Here is a 19,390-nt window from a genome sequence, read left to right on the forward strand (position 1 = left end):
TTGGTACGCGGGACTCGGTCGTCGGGTGAACACCGGATGGTGGGGGTACCTGCGAAGGCACTCTGACGCTCAAGTCAGTAAAGCGGGTGGTTAGCTCTCAGGTAGGTGAACAGTAATAATGACATACCTTACTCCTTGAAATGTGTGCTATTTATATTATTCTAGTGGGCCTACCTTGTTGGGCCCGCTTATCGAGGTGGATACCGCTTAGGGTTGCATTACCTAATTCTTGATGATGGATTAGCTTCACTGATCTCGGTTTGAGCATTAATTGTAATGGGGTTCGGCCGTCGGCCAAATTCTCATGGTGAGGGCCAGCCATCGGTCACATACCCGTGGCCTTCGGCTGTCTCAGTTGAGTCTCCAACGGTCTCAGTCGCTCGGCAAAGTCTCCAAAAGGTCTCGGCCTCTCAGTCTCTCGGCCAAGTCTTCAAGGGGTATCGACCATTCGGTACCTCGGTTAGATTGACTGGGCATCGGGCAGCCAGGTGGATCCCGGTCTCGCCCAGTACCGGTACAGATACATTAGCAACCTTACTCCATTATACAACTCTCTTTCTTTGTCTAAAATTTCAATTTTTGTATGAAATGACAAAAATACCTTTTTTTTTTTAATATCATCAATTAGAGTTTGTATAATGAAGTAAGGTGTCAATATATCATTGCTCTTTATAAAAACACCACCACATTTCTATTTGTTAACATATCGTTATTTAGTATAGTTGCTTACGTATGTAATAAATATATATATATATATATATATATATATATATATATATATATATAAAAGGAAACATATAAATCCAAACTTATTATGATATAACAGATAATATCATCACATCTTGTTATAATAGATTTATCCTATTTATTTTATGCACCAAAAAATATTGTTAGTTTATCCTATATTGCATATTGTATCATTATAATAAAGCATTTATCTTATGGGAGGAATTCTGATAGGAAATAACAAGACATATGATAAGAAAATAATATTATAATTGGATTTTAAAAGTGAAAATGATCAACCTCGGCCAATATATAAAATTTAAAATAAGATTTTGTTGAAAATCTCAAGTCATGGTCTTGTAATTTATTTGAAAACGAATACTGAAGTCATCCTTTCTTTGCCATTATTACTTGGTTCCAAAATGTTAAACATTATGCACTCATCCATATAAACATTCTGAAGAATTTTAATGTGTAGCAAATAATATGTGGCTAGAGTTTTAACAGGGAAAGGTCGTATTCATCTTTTAAGTTGGAACAAATATACCTCTATAAATTTCTTGGCTCATAATGAAGATATTAAATTACTAGAGTATGGCCCCGGGACAAACATTTCTTTCAATAATTTTCAGGTTCTAAACCCATACCGGTTTATAGGCTAATTTTTCTCCATGAAAGGCTTGTGTGGCCAAATCTGAGACCATAAATGTCAGGCTCATTCTCCCTGTACCATATCAATTCTAATTCACATCCAACACACTAACATAAAATGTTTATGTAATTAATGATTTAAAAGATTTTACTTTCCGAATATTTATATATGTAATTCAAATTATAAAGTTTCAGATATACTAGTTTAAAACTAATATGTCACTTTCGGATTTAGCTATCCAGAAACTTACAGGACAGCATAAATGATCTTCTAGATGCCAAGATCTATAAACAAACATAAATGAATTTCAGATCCTGATTTCAACACCATTTATAACATACCATTATAGACATGAAAATCCAGAACTCATAACTCACTTCTGGATATGACTATCCGAAAGCTTAAATGAAGTACGAAAATAACCTTCAGAATATTTAAATCCAGAGGATATAAAAATCACTTTCATATGTTAGGTCCATATCTTAAATGATATATTGAAGGGATAAATTCCCTAAATCTCATCATATTTAGTCCATATTCAACATTTTTAATGAACAGATTTCTAACAAGTTAAACAATTTCTAGCCTTCCAATGTGTCGAACATATCTAGTAGTACTGTATGGGGCATTGACCTAAGAAATAATATTATAGCCTGATGGAACACCTCTTAAATGAGGTGGTTTGGAATTTATTGCAGAAGGAAAAATTCCTTGGCTCTCATATATACATGTCACTATCGTTAGTTGCATGTCCCTGTAACGACATTCTATTCTTGAAGTTTCTCTTAGCTGTGTGGTCAATAACCTCATTTTTTTGTTACCATTTTTCTTATCATCAGTGAAAGAATTCACAGGGAGTACTGTTGTTTTCTATTATTTTCTTTGTAGTTTTGTTGGTTGAAATTGGATGTGCTATTTCAAATAGCCGACAATTACACAGTAAGAAATTTGGCAATTACTACAGAGTAAGGAAAATATCTTGAAAAGTAAAAGGGAAGAAAACTATCCCATTTATGTGCTAAAATAAACTTTCTGGATATTAACCAGATCCAACAAAATACATAAAAACAAAGCTATGCAACAACTTTTCTCAGGTCTTCACTTCACAATACTAGGTCACTTTTCACTTCCCTTTCTTTTTATGAGACCAAAAGCATGACTACAAAAAACATCCATTTTCGTCACCTTTTTAACCAATGCAGATTCTGAATGGAAAAGTATTCATGATATCAAAGCTCACAGAAAAGTACAACAAGATTATTAAGAGGATATGACTGTAGAAGTAGACGAGAAACACCTTGACCTTACTATCGACGTGGAGATTTGAAGCCCATAAGATGCACTCTTTGCCTTTCTCACACTTCCATACGTATAGTCACACATAATTGAACAAATATCTTAAACTTATGCTAAATGTATAGTAGTTTTGATGCATGTGGTGAGTGAGAGTGCTGCAGTGGTGATGTGGCATAAGCGTGGTGTTGCTGTCCATGTTTTGTACCATAATTTCCCAGTTTGGTCACAGAAGGAAACCTAGTCACATGAGAGGTATTAGTCCTGTTACGAATTTCGGGTGTTGAACTTGGATGTTCATGTGTTATGAAGGCATCACCAGCAACTCTAACTGCTTTGTGGCTCTTGCAACCCAACAGCATGCTAGGGCGCCTTCTGTGAACCTCTCTTGGGGGTTTTGTTTTTCCATTTGATAAAGTATATGTTGTCGTTATTGGACTCCTTATGGTTACTTCAGACATCTGTTCTTCACAATCTGACATTACTGCAGCACTGGCAGTGGCCACACTCCACTCTATGCTTGCCTCACTTGGTGCATAACCATTTGTGGGGCTCACACACCCAGAAGCAGCATCTGATGTTTGCCTTGCAAGGAAGGGGTTGCTTTTGCTTTTGATGCTTTCGATCTCAAACAAGTCTGAACTTGCATCACTTGCAGCATCATTGATGTAGTTTGAATCAATTTCTTCCGTCCTTGGAACACCATCTCTTGAGGACATTTCCACCCTTTTATCAAAGCTCAAGGACTTGATCCTATTTTTCAGTATGGGGGAGCCAAACACCTCCAAGGATTTCCTTGGTTTGATCTCTTCTTCCTCTTGTTCAGCTTGCATTTCGACAAGATGGTTTTGTTTTCCTGAGGCAGAACTCAAGGGTGAGAATGACAAACTGTTCTTTCTGCCGTTCACTCCCACCCCAAAATTCTCTTCCTTTTTGAAGTAAACATTATTGATCTTCAAGAGTTCTGCATTAGGCTTACTTAATTTAATTGAATGGCTAGCATCTAGAGCAGCAATATCAACCAGCTTTCTTGTTGTTGTTTTGCCTTGAACTGCACCATAAGTAGCAGTTTTGCTAAAACTGATTTCACCTGCATCAACTGAATCTTTTCCGGAACAAGAGCATTTGAAGCCAAGACCAGCTAGAACGCTCTTGGCTTGACACTTATCTTTTTTATTCCTTAAAGAATTTCTCATCCCAGTCTGCAGAAAAGCACTCTGGCTATTGCTAGTTGATTCAGAGCGAGTGCTTGGAGTTCCAAACTGAAGTGTGTGCTTTCTAGTTGCTAGAGCCACTGGTTCATCTCTCTGGTGCAGGTACTTTGATGTGGCAATGCTGCTGACAGATCTAGGGGTCTCAGATTCTCCTGCATTGAAGTACTTTTCAGCCCCAAACACTCCGATTTCTCCATTCTCTTCTTTCTTTTCTAGCTTTTGAAGAGGGGACCTTCTGTTGTTGATGAAGGGATTGAGGTTTTGGCTTGTTTCACCAAGCCTTCCTACAATGGTCCCTTCATTGCCATTCAAATATGGAGAGAAAGTGGCATCATAGAGATGACTGTTATTGTTCTCAGACTTCAAAGTATGCAACTGATGAAAGCTGCTGTTGGGAGTGGATGAAATAGTAGCCATAGTTGAAGGAAATAAAGTTGTAGGTTAAAGCCAAAAAGAGATATAGAACTAGTTTGGATATAGGTTAATAGAAAAGGCAAGAATGCATGGAAATAAAACAGGTGATATGTTGAGAGAAAGTTGAGCATAAAAAGGGCTTAAAAAACATGAAACAAAGTTTCCTAGGTGCTTGAGGATCAAAGTTGAGGGGGGAACATACTTTATGCAAGGAAAAGGCAAAAGGGTAGATAGATAGAGGGAAAGAAAATGGATTCTAAGAGAGGGTATGAGATGAAAGCTTGAATGGGTGCCATTCCAATTTTGAAGCAGGTCTATATGTAGGCTATTGGAATATGCAAAATGTCACGTAGTAGGGCCATGTGTTAGTAGCTGACCTGACACTTCACCCCATAGTTTTCACGCCAAAATTACATTCAATTCAGACACAACTATTTTTCTTGGAAAACTACTTTTCTATAATTATTTTATATTACAAAGTGAGATAAAGGAGAAAACTAAGTTAAGAGTGTTATCTTCATTCAATCAATCTCAAATTAACACTAATATAACTTTTAATACAAATTTTAAAATAACTATTTTTAAAAATTAGTATATCTTTCATATGTTTTATTTGTGATTTGATGGTGTTGATACATGGATCATGAAGGAATTTTTTCCTCAAATAATTGTTGGTGATTTTGGTTTTCAGCTGCAGTCTTTGGTATCATTCAGAGGTAGAGTATCTACAAAAGACACTTCATCGCTCAAATCAAGGTTTGATATTTGGTGGTTGGAGTATTAATTGTTTAAATAAATGTGTACCTTTGTCTTGGGAGGAATTCATATTTATAGCATCATAGTGGACCTCCAATTCTGAGCCTGAATTAAGACGAACTATTGAGCTAATCTCTGCATTAGGGTAACATTCTGTACCATGATTATGTTCATCATATTGTATGGAGGGATGTTTGTTAGGTCTTGGGAACCACTTTGACCACGTCAGTCAAATGGTCTTTGGGTGACCGGCATGTGTTCAACATTTAAACATTGGCAAGAGTTGAAGTGGGATTTTGAACTAAAGATGGTGGGTCCTTTATGCGGCCCCGTCGTGGTCTCCCAGACTCCCCTAGTGTTAGCTAGTGATTTTCATGAAAAACCATTTTAGAAACTAATTTGACAAACATGAAATAGAAACTAATTTTAGAGGCAAAAAATAATTAGTTGCTATAATAATTAAATTAGAGACCATTTTAGAAACTTTAAAAAAAAATATGATTTCTAAATTAATTTATATTATTGTTAAATGATTTATAAATTGGTATCTAATTAGCTACCAAGATTTTAACTACCAATTATTTAAATTCTAAATTTGGTAGCAAAAATATTGGTTGCTAATTAGATACCAATTTAGAAACCATTTACCAATAATTGAAACTAATTTAGAAACCTTTAGTCTCTAAAATGATCTTTAATTTAATCACTATAGCAACTAATTATTTTTTTATCTAAAATTGATTTATATTTAATGATTTTCTTGTAACTTTTATATTATATTATATTATACTATATTATATATGCATATATATTAAAATTAATTAAATTTAAAACTTATTCGTCAATTTTGACCTGATTTTTTGGATTTATTTATATTTAGTTTGATTTGGATGGATTAATCTTTCCTTACACAAAGAGTTGGAAAAAAAAAAAGAAAACTAAAAAGTTTAGAAGAAAACTTACATATATAATATTATATCTATATTGGTGATGCTGTTCTCTAACTTTATTTAGAGTTTGACCTTAATAAATATATATATATATATAATACATTTAATAAAATAGTATCACCAATACTTAGGGTATTGTATGTAAATTTTGGAAGGGTTGAAGTTGAGAACTCTCTAATTGAAGCCCCTAAAAAGAAATATGTTGAATGCAAGAGGCAGGTATTAATTGCCCTGCAACTCAAGCAACCAAACACAAAATATAGACAAAATTTCTCATTATTTGTTTTTGGCCACATTATAACCAAAAATCAAATCACGCATGAGTAAGAAAGACCCTCTGCCAACCCTGTTACGATTCCTTTGAGGTTGGTTGTCCTTTAATTAAACAAAAAGCTTAAGTGTGCCATATCATGGAGTTAGCCTTAGTTATTACAAGAAGATAAATGTGTGTTTGTATCATTTTTATATTTAAATAAAATTTATATTTATCTTTTTTATATTGATATTTTTATATTTAAATAAAATTTTATATTTATCTTTTTTCATAGGCGTAATTTTTTTTCTTTTATCGTCATCTTTGTCAACACCTTTGAACTTTTTTATATGCTCGCAAACATTAATAATACTTTTTTATAATCAAATGAAAAGGAAATATAATTAAAAATATGATGTAGCTACCTGTATTCAAGATATACAGAAAAGTGTATAATAATATAAAATTGATTAAATGATATGCACTCCAATTTGGATGCAAACCAATCAAATCAGATGTAAGATATAAATTGGATATGTATATAATAATAACTGATTAAATAATAAATATTTAATAATAAATTGTATTTCTTATTTATTTAAAATATATTTTCATACTTTAACATGTGTTTAAAAGTCTATAAATGCATATCAATCTCACATGGAGTATCACTCAATTCTCATACACAATTATATACTCATAATTTCTTTTGTTTTTACTGAGTTGAGTGTTAGAGAATTTTTTACAAGTGATTTTCCCTCATTATCTTCGGCAACCTCGATGATCATATCTCGAAGTCATAACTCTGCTTGTTAAGCAAACCACCTTCTTCTACCTCAGGAGATCAATGCTCTTTTCAGGTAAGAACATTTGGCGTTTACCATGGGGTCTAGGTAAAACCATTCTCTGACCACAAGTCACACAGTACTAACTACATGTAGAATTGATGTCTCATCATCAACAATCCCCCGAGAAGATTATCACAGTTAAGACAGATCCAAACACGACAAGAGAATGTTATGTGCAAAGTCTTAAAGTCGCTCCTTATTTGGTAAAAGCCCCTACTACAATGACAACAATTGTGAGGTCTTAGATTTTCTAGAAGAGCGCGACACTGATTAACCATAAGAGAGTAACAATATTCAAGATTGTCACAATATCGAAGATACACCCGAGCTCCCATCTTTGATGAGACCCTGATAAATGTGAAATTGGGTTCTCAACCAAATTAGTGTACAAATGTGAGAAAAATTATTAGTCGCTTAGTAAGAGATGAAATAGAATTAGTCTTGGTAAGGAATTATGACCTTTTGTGTTGAGTTCAGTGGATATGTTTGGCATCAACCCAGACTTCATGTGTCAAAATTATCATTCTTCCTTAAGCCAAACCTATAGCTAAAAGAAAAAGGAAACTTAACGAGGAGAGACGTTTAGTTCCGAAGCACCAAGTCAGTTAGTTACTCAAAGTCGGCTTTATCAGGAAAATCATCTACACCACGTGGCTAGCAATTGTGGTTGTTGTAAAAAAAATCAAATGGTAAGTGAAGGATGTGTACCGATTATGCTGACTTAAACAAGGCATGTCCAAGGACACATACCATTTATCGAACATAGATCAACTTGTTGACAACACTATAAGCTATGAGTTGCTCAGATTCCTTAATTCATGCTCAAGATATAATCAAATTAAATCCACCCGATGAAGACACAACCGTGTTGACCAAACTCATCAAAAGACACGATTCGTGGTCCCTTAATGTAGATGGTTTGTCCAACAGAAAAGGCAGTGAGGTTGGTATAATCCTCCAAGGCACTGACGATATTATCCTCGAGCAAGACATTCGATTCACTTCTGATACATCCAACATCCAAGCAAAATATAAAGCTCTAATTATCGGGCTAAAAATTTATTAAAAATTGGGTGTGAAATAATTGAAATGCCAAAGCGACTTGTAGATGATCACTAGCCAGATAAATGACAATTACCAAGCTAAGGAACCTTTGCTCCAAAATTATTACCTTATAGCCAAGAACTTCATAGGATAGTTTGATTAGTTCAACATTATCCATATGCCAACACGAGGAAGGTTGAGCAACATTAAACTCTCATTCAAGAAACCCTGAGCACTCCAAGTTGGGATCATGATTATGTGTTACAAGTAAATTTGGGTAGTTCAAGTTGGATGACACCTATCACCAATTTTTTGACCAACGTTGCTTTACCTGACAACACAGTAGAAGCTAAAAAGGTGCAAACAAGTATCATTTTACACTATGTATAATGGTGAACTCTTTCGAAGAGATTTTTCCTCCCCATTGCTAAAATGCTTGGATGACGACCAAGCAAAATATTATCGCCAAACACCATAGGGGCATATGTGGAATGCGAGGGCCCATTGTATGGTATCACAAGTTTTAAGAACATGGTATTATTCGCCAACACTTCGTAAGGATGCATACACCTTTACTAAAAATGCCAAGAATGTTGATAGCCTCCCATGACCATTTATACCGTGGGGAATGGACATACTCGACCCATTCCCCGTTGTCAAAGGCAAGTAAAAATTCTAATAGTGGTCATTGATTACTTCATCAAGTGGATAGAAGTCAAATCACTGGCAATTATCACTACTCAACACGTGCAAAAATTATTTTGAAAATGTATGGTGTGTAGACATGGTTTTCCTCATTCTATCGTCACAGATAATGGCCAACAATTTATAGACAAAAGGTATATAAATACATTTCAATCACACTAATAGTACTCACTCAAATATCATATTCACTTATATACTCATAATTTATTTTGTTCTTATTAACTTTAACATCGAAAAAAAAATTACATGTGAATCTCCTATCATTGTCTTCGACAATCTCAATAGTTAATACTTGAAGTCACAACTCAACTTACTAGATAAATCATTTTCTTCTACCTAAAAAAAGTCTAGGCTCTTTCATATAAGAACACATAATATTGACAATTCAATTGAATAGAAAAGAATATACATTTTTTCTTTAGAATCACGTATTGAAAAGAAAATTATAATTATATAAATATCAAAATATAGTATTAAATTATAATGATATCAATTTATAGAAAAAAGTAAATAATGTATGACATTTCATGACAATTATAAGTATATATCCTCTAAAAAATTTATTACATAAAATTGAGATATATTTCGTAAAATAAAATTATAAAAAGTATATAATTAAAATTATGGTAAAAAGAAAAAAATATTAAAAATAAATAAACTTTGTGATAGCAAATGAGTTAAATAATTAAAAATAAAAATAAAAACTTGTATAACGAAAAAATTCAGATAAAATAAACTTGAAGGTGAAGAAAAGTTTTTTAAAAGAATCAAATAAATTAAAAATATTTTAGTAAATGAATTTAATGTATGTGTACTCATCCTCCTCTTCTCCTATCCAATAAAGATAGATATTTTCGAGAGGTAATTACTTCCTGCACCCGATCAATTGCTTCCTGCACTCAACGTAACTTTTTAAACTTAACTTTGTCCTTGATATAGATTTGCTTACGGATATTAATATTCGGAAGTCACAAATTTGCTTATGGACATCAATATCCGGAAGTCACATAATCAACAGCGGATAAAAATATCCAGAATGCAATAATAAACTACGGATAAAAATATGCAGAAGTCAATAATGAACTACGGATAAAAATATATGGTAGGCATGCCAGTGCACCTTGACTTCTTCGACGATGGTTCCTTCTCCGACTTCAGAAGCTGACCGTGGCGACTGCTGCTCTGCCTGCAATGATGAAGATCATTGACGCTGAAGCAAACGAACGAAGACGAAGGTGACTGATGGTGACTGATGATGGCAAATGGTGGCTGCGACTGCTGCTTCACGCACAAACGAAGAAGAAGAATAGGGTTGGGTACATGACATTGGGTGCAAATCACACTTAAGGTATTTTCAAATTCATTAAGGATAATTTGGTCTTTTCCTATATGTGATTGGGTGCCAGTTCAAAATGATTGGGTGCAGGGAGTATCAGCCTTCCCGAGAATGAGTACCCACGCTAAAATATTTATTTACGAGATAAACTATATTACTGATAGGTGTTTCATTTTGTTGTTTATTATTAGCTTCAAATACATTAAACACTATTTTTGCATTTCTATTTAATGCTCCTAACGTGGATCATCATTTCAATTACTAAATTCAAGTGGTGGGTTAATTTGAAGTAATGAATGTGATTTGATTTGCTAAAGAAACTGAGTTGAGAATAAATTTGACTAGCTCAAATTCAAGCCTAGTTTATCATTCAAGTGGTGGGTTAATTTGAAGTAATGAATGTGATTTGATGTGCTAAAGAAACTGAGTTGAGAATAAATTTGACTAGCTCAAATTCAAGCCTAGTTTATCATGTGAGATAGAAATTCAGTTAATAACAGAATGATAATAAATATGGTAAACACGTCCCATTTTCAGAGTCTCATATACTCTTCTTAAATGGTGTGTTCGTGTCGAACACACGTATCAGATACCGACACTCGTATGACACTCATAGAACACGTATCAGTGAATTGTCCAATTCAAAAAATATTTATTGAATTCTAATAATTCTAACACAGTTCTAACACAATTTTAAAAAAGATAAATACATTATTTTTTTAATTTATTGTATAAATTTTTATTATGATTATAAAAATAAGAAACAAATCATTTTAAACCAACCATGAAAAACATTTTTATGTTCCAAAAAAACCTGAAACATACTTATGCAAATAAATCTTTATTGTCAATTTATATAATTCATAATTATATGATATATAAATTTGTGTCCCGTGTTTTACATTTTAAAAATTATACGTATATTTGTGTCCGTATCTGTGTTGTATCAGTGTCCTACGTATATCTGTGTCTGTATTCATGTCGTATCAGTGTCTGTGCTACATAGGTTAGGATCCCTTTTATACTAACTAAGATAAAAGAAAAATACTCATTTTTAGAACTAAAACGTACAGATAGGGTTCAAATTATTAAACCTAATGAACATAACTCTAAAAAGCAAGGGAGAAAAAGGGTGAGAAGGTGTTGGCTTCTGAATGCAACATTGTACTAGATAACTAACTTACTCCAAAAATTGCCAAGTGGCATAAACCTTAATCATAGGTTTGTAGCTTTCTTGATCAATAAATTAACAACATCTGAAACTTAGGTAAGTCACAATTGTGCAAAACTTGTTTAACCTCTCACTCTGTCACAGTTGCATATGAATTCTGTGAAAACCAGTATTTGAACTTTGGCTCAGTGATTATTGTGTTGCTGTGGAATTTCCACCAGTAACCCAATACTGCTTAACAGCAATCAGCACCTTCTCAGGAACAAGAGGACCGTCCTCATGATCAACCATTTTTGTATCCCATCTCATGCCTCCAACTATTTTCTTTACCTTAATTAACACATCCACTTCATCGCGGAATATCACAGCTCCTTCTGGTCTCAATATCCGGTCCATCTCCAAAAGAATATCTTCTGCATTGCATCTGCATTTCATTCAAGCACACACCATTCAGGCACAGCAAATTAACACACAATTGCTATTCCGAAATTCAACTAAATAACAAATGTTTCTCCTAATGGTATGCCAAGTCCAAACATCTCATAAACTCAATGAAACAAAAGACAGACATAAAAAACAGATATAGAATTCTCAATACTTGATAAAATTACCACCTCATTCCTCACACAGCACCATATAAGTTGGGTAGAACTTTGAAACCGTGTAATGTAATGACAACATATAGTCAAGTTCCAACTTTTTAGTTCATATCTTCTAAACTACAATTATTAAGAAATGAACTTTAAGACTAACTCAACCTTACAAAATCAGCTTATCAAGTGAGGTTTGTACCCACTTATATATTTCATATCCTTATCTCTAGTCGATGTGAGATCTCCAACAACAATCACAAGTTAATGAGGCCGTAAATAAGGATTAACAAGTGAGTGCAGTTTCAGTTACAAGTTAACGAGTTCAATAGTGACGGAAGAAAAACTTACTTATCCTTGTACAGACTAAAGAGACCAGGCGCATGAATGAGGTCATATGTTCGTGGATATGTGGAAAAGGCTTCACACCTGGGCGAAAAAGGAACCCAAGAAAGATCTTTAACAAAACTGACTATTAAAAATTTACAAACTACGGTTACTCACAATTCAATACAAAAAATGGTCATAAAGTTACATCTATATTGAGAATTATTAAATAACAGTATATGATGAAAATAGTCATAAAATGGGTTCAAGTTATGAAAGCATACCAATCATGATAGATGCCAATTAGTCCTCGCTCATAAATCACACCCAGTGTATTTGTCTCAGCTATAGTAGGCACAACATTCATGACCCATAACTTTGAAGAATGGATAGCAGCAGCAAAACTACCCAATCCAGCATTCATATCCATTATGTTACGGTACCTTCCTGAGTCCAACAGTCTGTTAATTTTCTTGTAAGCATTTACATGTTTTTTCCACTTTTTGTTGTCATCCTGGTATGTCTCGGAGGAAACTCCAGAAACTGAGCCACTTGCAATTCTTGGAGGAATGGCATAAAGCCTGCTTGGAAATGGTTTAAGTTTCTCGCCAGAAACTTTAGGACTGGGAGTAATGCAGGTCTCCATCTTCTTATACCTATAGCCATAATTCCAACTCAGAAGGATTTTTAAAATCAAGACAAAACTATGTATAAATATCAGCTTTTTATCCCACCAATTTATGTTTTATGTATAAATGTACTTCTATGTTTGTTTTCATGACTGGTAGAAAGAAGTAAAGGGAATATCAATAGTAAACCATTAAAATGTAAACTTATATAACTAAAATATGAGGCATACATACCAGACATCATCGCCATCTGAGGACTTACAAAATTCTACACTATCATCATCTTGTCTCCTCTGACATGATTCAGAGTCTACAACCTTCTGCCAAATGGCCATTTCAGACTTCTCCGACCTCTTCACCCAGCAAAGTTTCTTGGCAATCTCTTCAATCTTTCTTTGTTCTTCCTGAAGGTCTTCCCTAGGTCTCTGCCAGGCTTTGTAGTTAACCTTCCAGTTGATTGGAGGACCCGAGAGCACCCAATAACCACCAGGTCTCAGAACTCGATCAACTTCCATCATATAAATTCCATCTGCAAATGTATAGCCCAGAATGCAGTTTTAAACAGTTGGTATCACAAATGAAACAATGCAAGTTGAAAAATCTAATAGAAGCAGGAGAAACAAGAATGGGAAAAAAGTGGTTTGTTGTTTTTGCCAACAAGTAGATTATAGATTAGAAGCTAGTATTCAATGTGAAGTTCTTACTATTTGCTCCCCAAGGTATCAAACAGCGAGAACAATGAGCCATGTCAAAGGCTCTAGATGGATAAGGCAACTTTATGCTCCCCATTACGCCAATGATAGCAGGGACACCTCTTTCAAGAGCAAACTGAACTTGTGCTTCATGATTATCCCTTGGTGCAAACGACATGGCAATAACATTTCTGCTCCAGAGATATGCACCCCAGCTGGCAACCTGAGCAAACAACCTGACATAAGAATACATAGCCAAAAAAGTAATGATGCAGGCATGCAGCTACCACATTAAAATGTACAAGAACGGCCAAGGAGATTTGACAAAATTCATCTGGAATTTGAGATGAAAAATATACCCCACAACCGGTGTCCAGCGCTGTCCTCACTGTCCCATTAGTTATAGGTATCACAGACGCAATTTGATTAATGTATTTATCAGCACCTTGAGGAAATTGTGTTCCACCACCAGGAAACTTGAACACATTTCCCTCATATTGGATCCAATTCTGAATAGCCTTCTCTACTGTAAGACTCTTGTAGGGAGCATTAGCAAATGGAACATAGTCACGGCTCTTCGGCCAAGGAAATGGTGTAACATACCCCTTGGGTGCAGGGATCATACACTGGAACTTCTCTTCCTCTGGGGGGCAGTGTCTCTCTCTATAGATCATGTTTTCTCTTGGAAAGGTCATGGCACGCTTTTGATCCTGACAGGGAGTGTAATCAGTATAGCGAGCAGCACATGGTTTAAATGCCTTAGCCTTTGAATCTGCTTCATCAATTTCACCAACTTCTCCACCATGATGGGAGTCAAAACTTAAATTTGGAACTATATTACATTCTTCATTAGTCTTAGTAATCTCCAAAGCTATGCCATCTCCCTTTCCAAAACCACTTCTCTGCCATGCGCCTAATATATAGAAGAAACAGCACAGACCAACTACTATGATGATCTGTACAGAACTTCTAGTCCTACCATCAGCTGAACTTGTTTTGGCCATTTAGAACCTGGAAAGGGTCAAATCTTATTCAGAACTACAATACCAAGGCTGTAATCCACAAGTTCACAACAACCACTCAAGATCTAGTATAAAAATCTCATGTCAAAACAAGATGCCTTTTGCTTCTAATGAAAAAAAACAGACACATTGCAAGTTTATGATACAATCATCATACAGAAAAATAAAAATTCAACTACTGATCATCAACTCATCAGTTATCACTTAATTAAGGTTGAGGGTAATAAACTTCCAATCACAACAATTGACAAAACCATGCTACTTTCAACCACTACCCTGAAGAAATTATTAACTAGTCAGTAATACACAGTGACCATTGTTAAAAAAGAAAAGAGAAAGATAGTTTAAAAGTGAACTCCAGATCTGTTAAACAGTGTGAAGCTTAAGCTCCATAAGTTTCACTTGTTCCTCTTGGCTCCCCAACAAGGAAATAGAAGCATTTACACGCCACCAACCTTAAAAGAAAAAAAAAAAACATATAGACATCTTAACTAACCCAAGGCGAAAGGAACACGAACTTCAACAACCTAGTCCTGAAGGAAACAACCAAATTCCACAAACCACCAAATTAAGAGCTATACATGAATACCCACGAAAGCTAAGTAAACAAAATCAATTTCATCTACATAATGAAGCATAAAAGACTAAACCTTGGATCCCAAGAAGAAAGAAAGAGAATTCAAGAAGACATGGACAAGAAGGAGAAGAAAGGAAGAAAATTTAGCTGATGGAAGTTAAGATCTCATAAGGAACATATGAAAGTGGGGTAGAGCAGTGGTTTGGAGATCTGGGATTCCAAAGAGAGACTAGTAAAAGAAAGGAAAAAATTGCAAATTTTTTTTTTTTTTGAACAATCAAACAAAACAATGAATTTTGAATATGCTACACTTAAGAGAGAGTGGGAAGGAGACAGTAATAAAAAGACTACTACAGCTATAAATGATATACTAGTTATAGTATAAATTTAAAACATATGCATATACAAAAGTTAACCTTTGTGAATTCCCTGGTAAAGATGTTTTAGTTTGAACTTCAAATTTTAATTATGTAACCTCTTTAAGAGGAGATAACTTAATGATCTTGATCTTAATATTACATGCAGGAAAAGTGAGAAAATGAAAAGATAAAGCTACCAATCTCTTTTGTCATCTGCTGGGAAAATGAAACTGTGTACTTTTTTACTTTATTTCAGTTTATATTTTTATTTTTCAGTTTTATAATAAGTGATTATTAGTAGATCTTGCACACCAGTTCCTTGTCCTTCTTCTGTGATTCCTTGGAAGAGATTGGTTCATGTAAAGTTTATGATATATTTTAAAATACAAGTCTCCCATGTGCTAGTTAAATATTAAATAATAAGAAATAAATAGATAATAAGGTAATTCATATACCAATAAATAAAAAGTAGTTGAAAAATTGGAAATGGTTAAAATATTTATTTTTAAATATTCTTTAAAATTAATCAACTTTTAAAAATTATTCTTGGAATGATTATAAATTAATTTTAAAACATTTTAAATCTCAAACATTGAGGGTTGTTGTATGTATTTATTCACAGGAGTGTATCATGTAGACATAGAATGGTACCATAATATAAACATTTATTACAAAATAAATTTTACTTAAGAAAAGTGAATAATAGTTGATGAGTAGTGTTAGTATAAGATTAACTTTATTGTAGTGACATTTTAATTGTTGTGTTATAAAAATTATATTCGCAACCAATTTGTGAATAGTTTTTCTCTCTGTTCTAGTTTTTTTTATTTAATTCCTGATTTTTCTTTATTGATTACAATAATTATAAGGATATTTTAGAAAATAATTATTCATTCGAAAGTGATAATATATATTATGAATAATTATTTACTTGTACTATAACTTAGGGTCTAAGGAGTCACCGACAATAACAGAAGAAGGTGTGAAACGAAAGTGGAGTGATAGTATTTTATGGTAAAAGGACAAGAACACAGATTTGTGTGACTATATTTTAATTATATTTTCCATATTTTATTCTTAACTATATAAAGAATGATTATTTTATTTACTCATAATCATCTTCTATATTAAAAAAATTATAGTTCAATCACAATCTTTAGATAGAGATAAGTGGAGGGAAAGTTGTAAATTATATTATTTTAACTAGGGCAAACAAAGACATGATGTATATCACATTTTTTTATAATAATAAAATAATTAATATAACTAAAAAATTATATAAATATTATTTTACCAAAAAATAATTAACAAAACATAAAAAACCAAATTGTAATAAAATATGTATAAAAATATTTTAGTTTTATTAATTATTATAAATTTTGAACAAAAATGGTTTCAATTTTTATCCCGACCGGTGATTATAGATGATTTTTCTTTTAGGTTATGAAAACTAAACGTTTGGCTATAAAAGAGATAAAAATAATGAGTACATACAAATAAATATAAAAATCAATCTTGTTAATTGTTATAAATATTGATTGTGTATATAATTTATTATTAATTATAATTAACCGGTAATGTTGGCAAGAGCATGACAGTGGTATGACTTCTCAAGAAAACCCTAGAAGTTGAAGTCTAACTTTTCGTCTATCAAATTATAATGTAATTTTAGATATTAATTTAATTAAAAATAAATATAAAAAATTCTACTAAAATTAATTTAACTAAAATTTTAATCAAATTTAAAACATCAATTTTATCTTCACTTCAATGACAAAATCAAATTTAAATCCTAATTTTCTACATAAAATACAAATTCCGATTACGATATTAATATAAATTCTAATAAAAATTTCAAATTTTATTTTATAAATTAATCTTAATCTTAATATTAAATTATAAGTTTTAAAAATATATAAGTTAAAAAAATTGTTTGCTCCTTCCTTTAATGTATCTAAATTTAGTTTGAGCAAAGAAGTCATCAATGGTGAGTTAGTTGAGGATTTTTTTTGTCTTTTGTAGTTGTATTTGCTTCTATAGATAATGAAATTACTACTGAACCTAGTTTTAAAAAAAAGTCTTTTGTACTTGTATTTGCTTCTATAGATAATGAAATTACTATTAAAAATCCTAGTTTTACAAAGTGGGCAAGTCACTTTGTTTGTTTTAAGTGTAACTCGTGATAGTCAGATAATAAACCGACTAGTAATAATGATGGTAACTAACTTACTTTAATTGGTAATAGTCTCTTATTGATGGACTTTATACCGAGCAGGAGTAAAAGTAAATGGTTAATGTGAACCAATTGGTATAAATATTGATTGGTTAATTTTAAAACGAAAGAATTGGTTAACTTTAGACTGAATAGTAAATTGTAATTGGTTAACTTTTAATTGATTTAAGAAATGATAAGTTAACTTTGAACCGAGTAGTGAATTATAATCAGTTAACTTTGAATCGACTGAAGTAATCATCAGTTAACTTTGAACAAAGTAGTAAATTTTAATCGATTAACTTTAATTTGTCTGAAGTAATGACCGATTAACTTTAAATTGAGTTATAAATTATAATCAACTAACTTTGAACCAACCGAACTAATGATGAGTTAACTTCGAACCAAGTAGTAAATTGTAAATGAATTTAATTTTATTCATTTAAGAGAAAAAACTACAATATTATGCTTTCAAATGAAATAAATATAGTAATGTTTCATGCGCAAGACAAATAAATTGGCGTTGTTGATGAGAACTTGTTCAATTTCGCTCTTTATTGCTCAATGAATTTTTCTTCAAATTCGACCTTGGGATCTAGGTCGATTTCATCTTCAACTTGTGCTACTTCAATAAAGTGTATTTATTCGACATTGGAATCTTGTTAAGAAGCATCTCGCTACTTAGGAACCTTGAGGATAGATTTTGTCTGTGTGGATCCAATCGAAGTTGAGGGTTTTACCAAATAAGGTTTCATCGTAATGGGATATGCCTTCACTGTATTAAAAGTATCATTCTCTGCTAGAAATTTCATGGCCAAATGAGGGGTGGTGATGAGGACCTAGAAGAGAGTGCGCTTACTGACCAAGCCCAGCCTCCTAGGAGCATGACTCAAGACACAGGGCTAGGTCAGGATTCTCCAGCCACTGCCTCCGCACCTAGCTTGCCCTAGAGGATCACGAGGAGTAAAGCACAGGCCTTGGGTGTTGAGCATCAATTGGTGTCATTATTTTTAATTTCAGTAGAATAGGGGGCCTTTAGCATAAGAGGGGGAGTGTGCTTATCACATGGCCTTTTAGGGTAGGATTTTGACCTACTTTCTAGAACATGTAGCTTATAGGGGCGACATTGACTTGGTCAATGACCTAACCACACCTTTATGTGGTCATTCCCATCCTACCCTTCATACTTGTTCTCCAACGCTCCTTCACCTATAAATAGGATGCCTACCTCATTGTATTTTACATGTTAATTTTGAATAGAAAAGTTACTCTGCACAAATTGTGTGAGAAGTTTGTGAGGTTTGCATCCTCTTGGCTAGGTCTTATCTTGAGTAGTGTGAGACTCTCAAGTGGCGGCTCTTCACTCATCTTGGTGGCTACCACACCCCAAGTGGCGTGAACCACTCTCACAACCACTCCATAAACTACTCTTCTTCCACTATTTTCAATTCATTTCCATTTCATATATGTCTTTGTCTTAAATTCTTGCTATTGGCTTTGCTTTTGTTATATGCTTATGGTTCATCATTTGGTTCGGCCATGACCACTACTGATGCTTACCTTATTGCCATTTCCATTCCACATTGCATCCCATCTATCACTTTATATTAATTTTTCATC

General features: G+C 33.2%; 2 protein-coding genes across 4 annotated transcripts; both read right to left on the reverse strand.

Annotated features, from left to right (window-relative positions):
* Positions 1-2,388: 2,388 nt before the first annotated feature.
* Positions 2,389-4,588, reverse strand: LOC137806444 (protein PHYTOCHROME KINASE SUBSTRATE 1). The gene has a single exon (XM_068606578.2). It carries the CDS (start codon positions 4,300-4,302, stop codon positions 2,788-2,790), a length of 1,515 nt encoding a protein of 504 aa, XP_068462679.1. The 5' UTR covers positions 4,303-4,588; the 3' UTR covers positions 2,389-2,787.
* Positions 4,589-11,334: 6,746 nt separating this feature from the next.
* On the reverse strand, positions 11,335-15,734 carry LOC137806446 (putative methyltransferase PMT2). 3 transcript variants are annotated; one of them, XM_068606582.2, is made up of 7 exons: positions 15,616-15,734; positions 13,960-14,611; positions 13,613-13,823; positions 13,143-13,437; positions 12,564-12,935; positions 12,304-12,381; positions 11,335-11,786 (listed from the first exon to the last, which is right to left on the reverse strand). In XM_068606582.2, the coding sequence occupies exons 2-7, from the start codon at positions 14,602-14,604 to the stop codon at positions 11,555-11,557; spliced, it is 1,833 nt and encodes a 610-aa protein (XP_068462683.1). In that variant the 5' UTR covers positions 14,605-14,611; positions 15,616-15,734; the 3' UTR covers positions 11,335-11,554. The 3 variants fall into 3 exon arrangements, with proteins under 3 accessions (XP_068462683.1, XP_068462681.1, XP_068462682.1); XM_068606580.2 differs by lacking the exon at positions 15,616-15,734 and adding an exon at positions 15,273-15,456; XM_068606581.2 differs by lacking the exon at positions 15,616-15,734 and adding an exon at positions 15,119-15,456.
* Between the last annotated feature and the right edge of the window lie 3,656 nt (positions 15,735-19,390).

The sequence above is a fragment of the Phaseolus vulgaris genome, chromosome 3 (genome assembly GCF_051622355.1).
Source record: "Phaseolus vulgaris cultivar YP4 chromosome 3, ASM5162235v1, whole genome shotgun sequence".
In the NCBI taxonomy this organism is placed as follows: Eukaryota; Viridiplantae; Streptophyta; class Magnoliopsida; order Fabales; family Fabaceae; genus Phaseolus; species Phaseolus vulgaris.

What these genes read in the sequence shown, in the direction of transcription:
- LOC137806446 (XM_068606582.2), bottom strand. Translation starts at nt 14,604, where the DNA reads ATGGCCAAAACAAGTTCAGCTGATGGTAGGACTAGAAGTTCTGTACAG. An exon ending in GATACCTTGGGGAGCAAATA is followed by an intron (nt 13,438 to 13,612) that starts GTAAGAACTTCA and finishes ATACATTTGCAG; the next exon opens with ATGGAATTTATATGATGGAA. An exon ending in TCAGATGGCGATGATGTCTG is followed by an intron (nt 12,936 to 13,142) that starts GTATGTATGCCT and finishes TTATGGCTATAG; the next exon opens with GTATAAGAAGATGGAGACCT.
- LOC137806444 (XM_068606578.2), bottom strand. Translation starts at nt 4,302, where the DNA reads ATGGCTACTATTTCATCCACTCCCAACAGCAGCTTTCATCAGTTGCAT.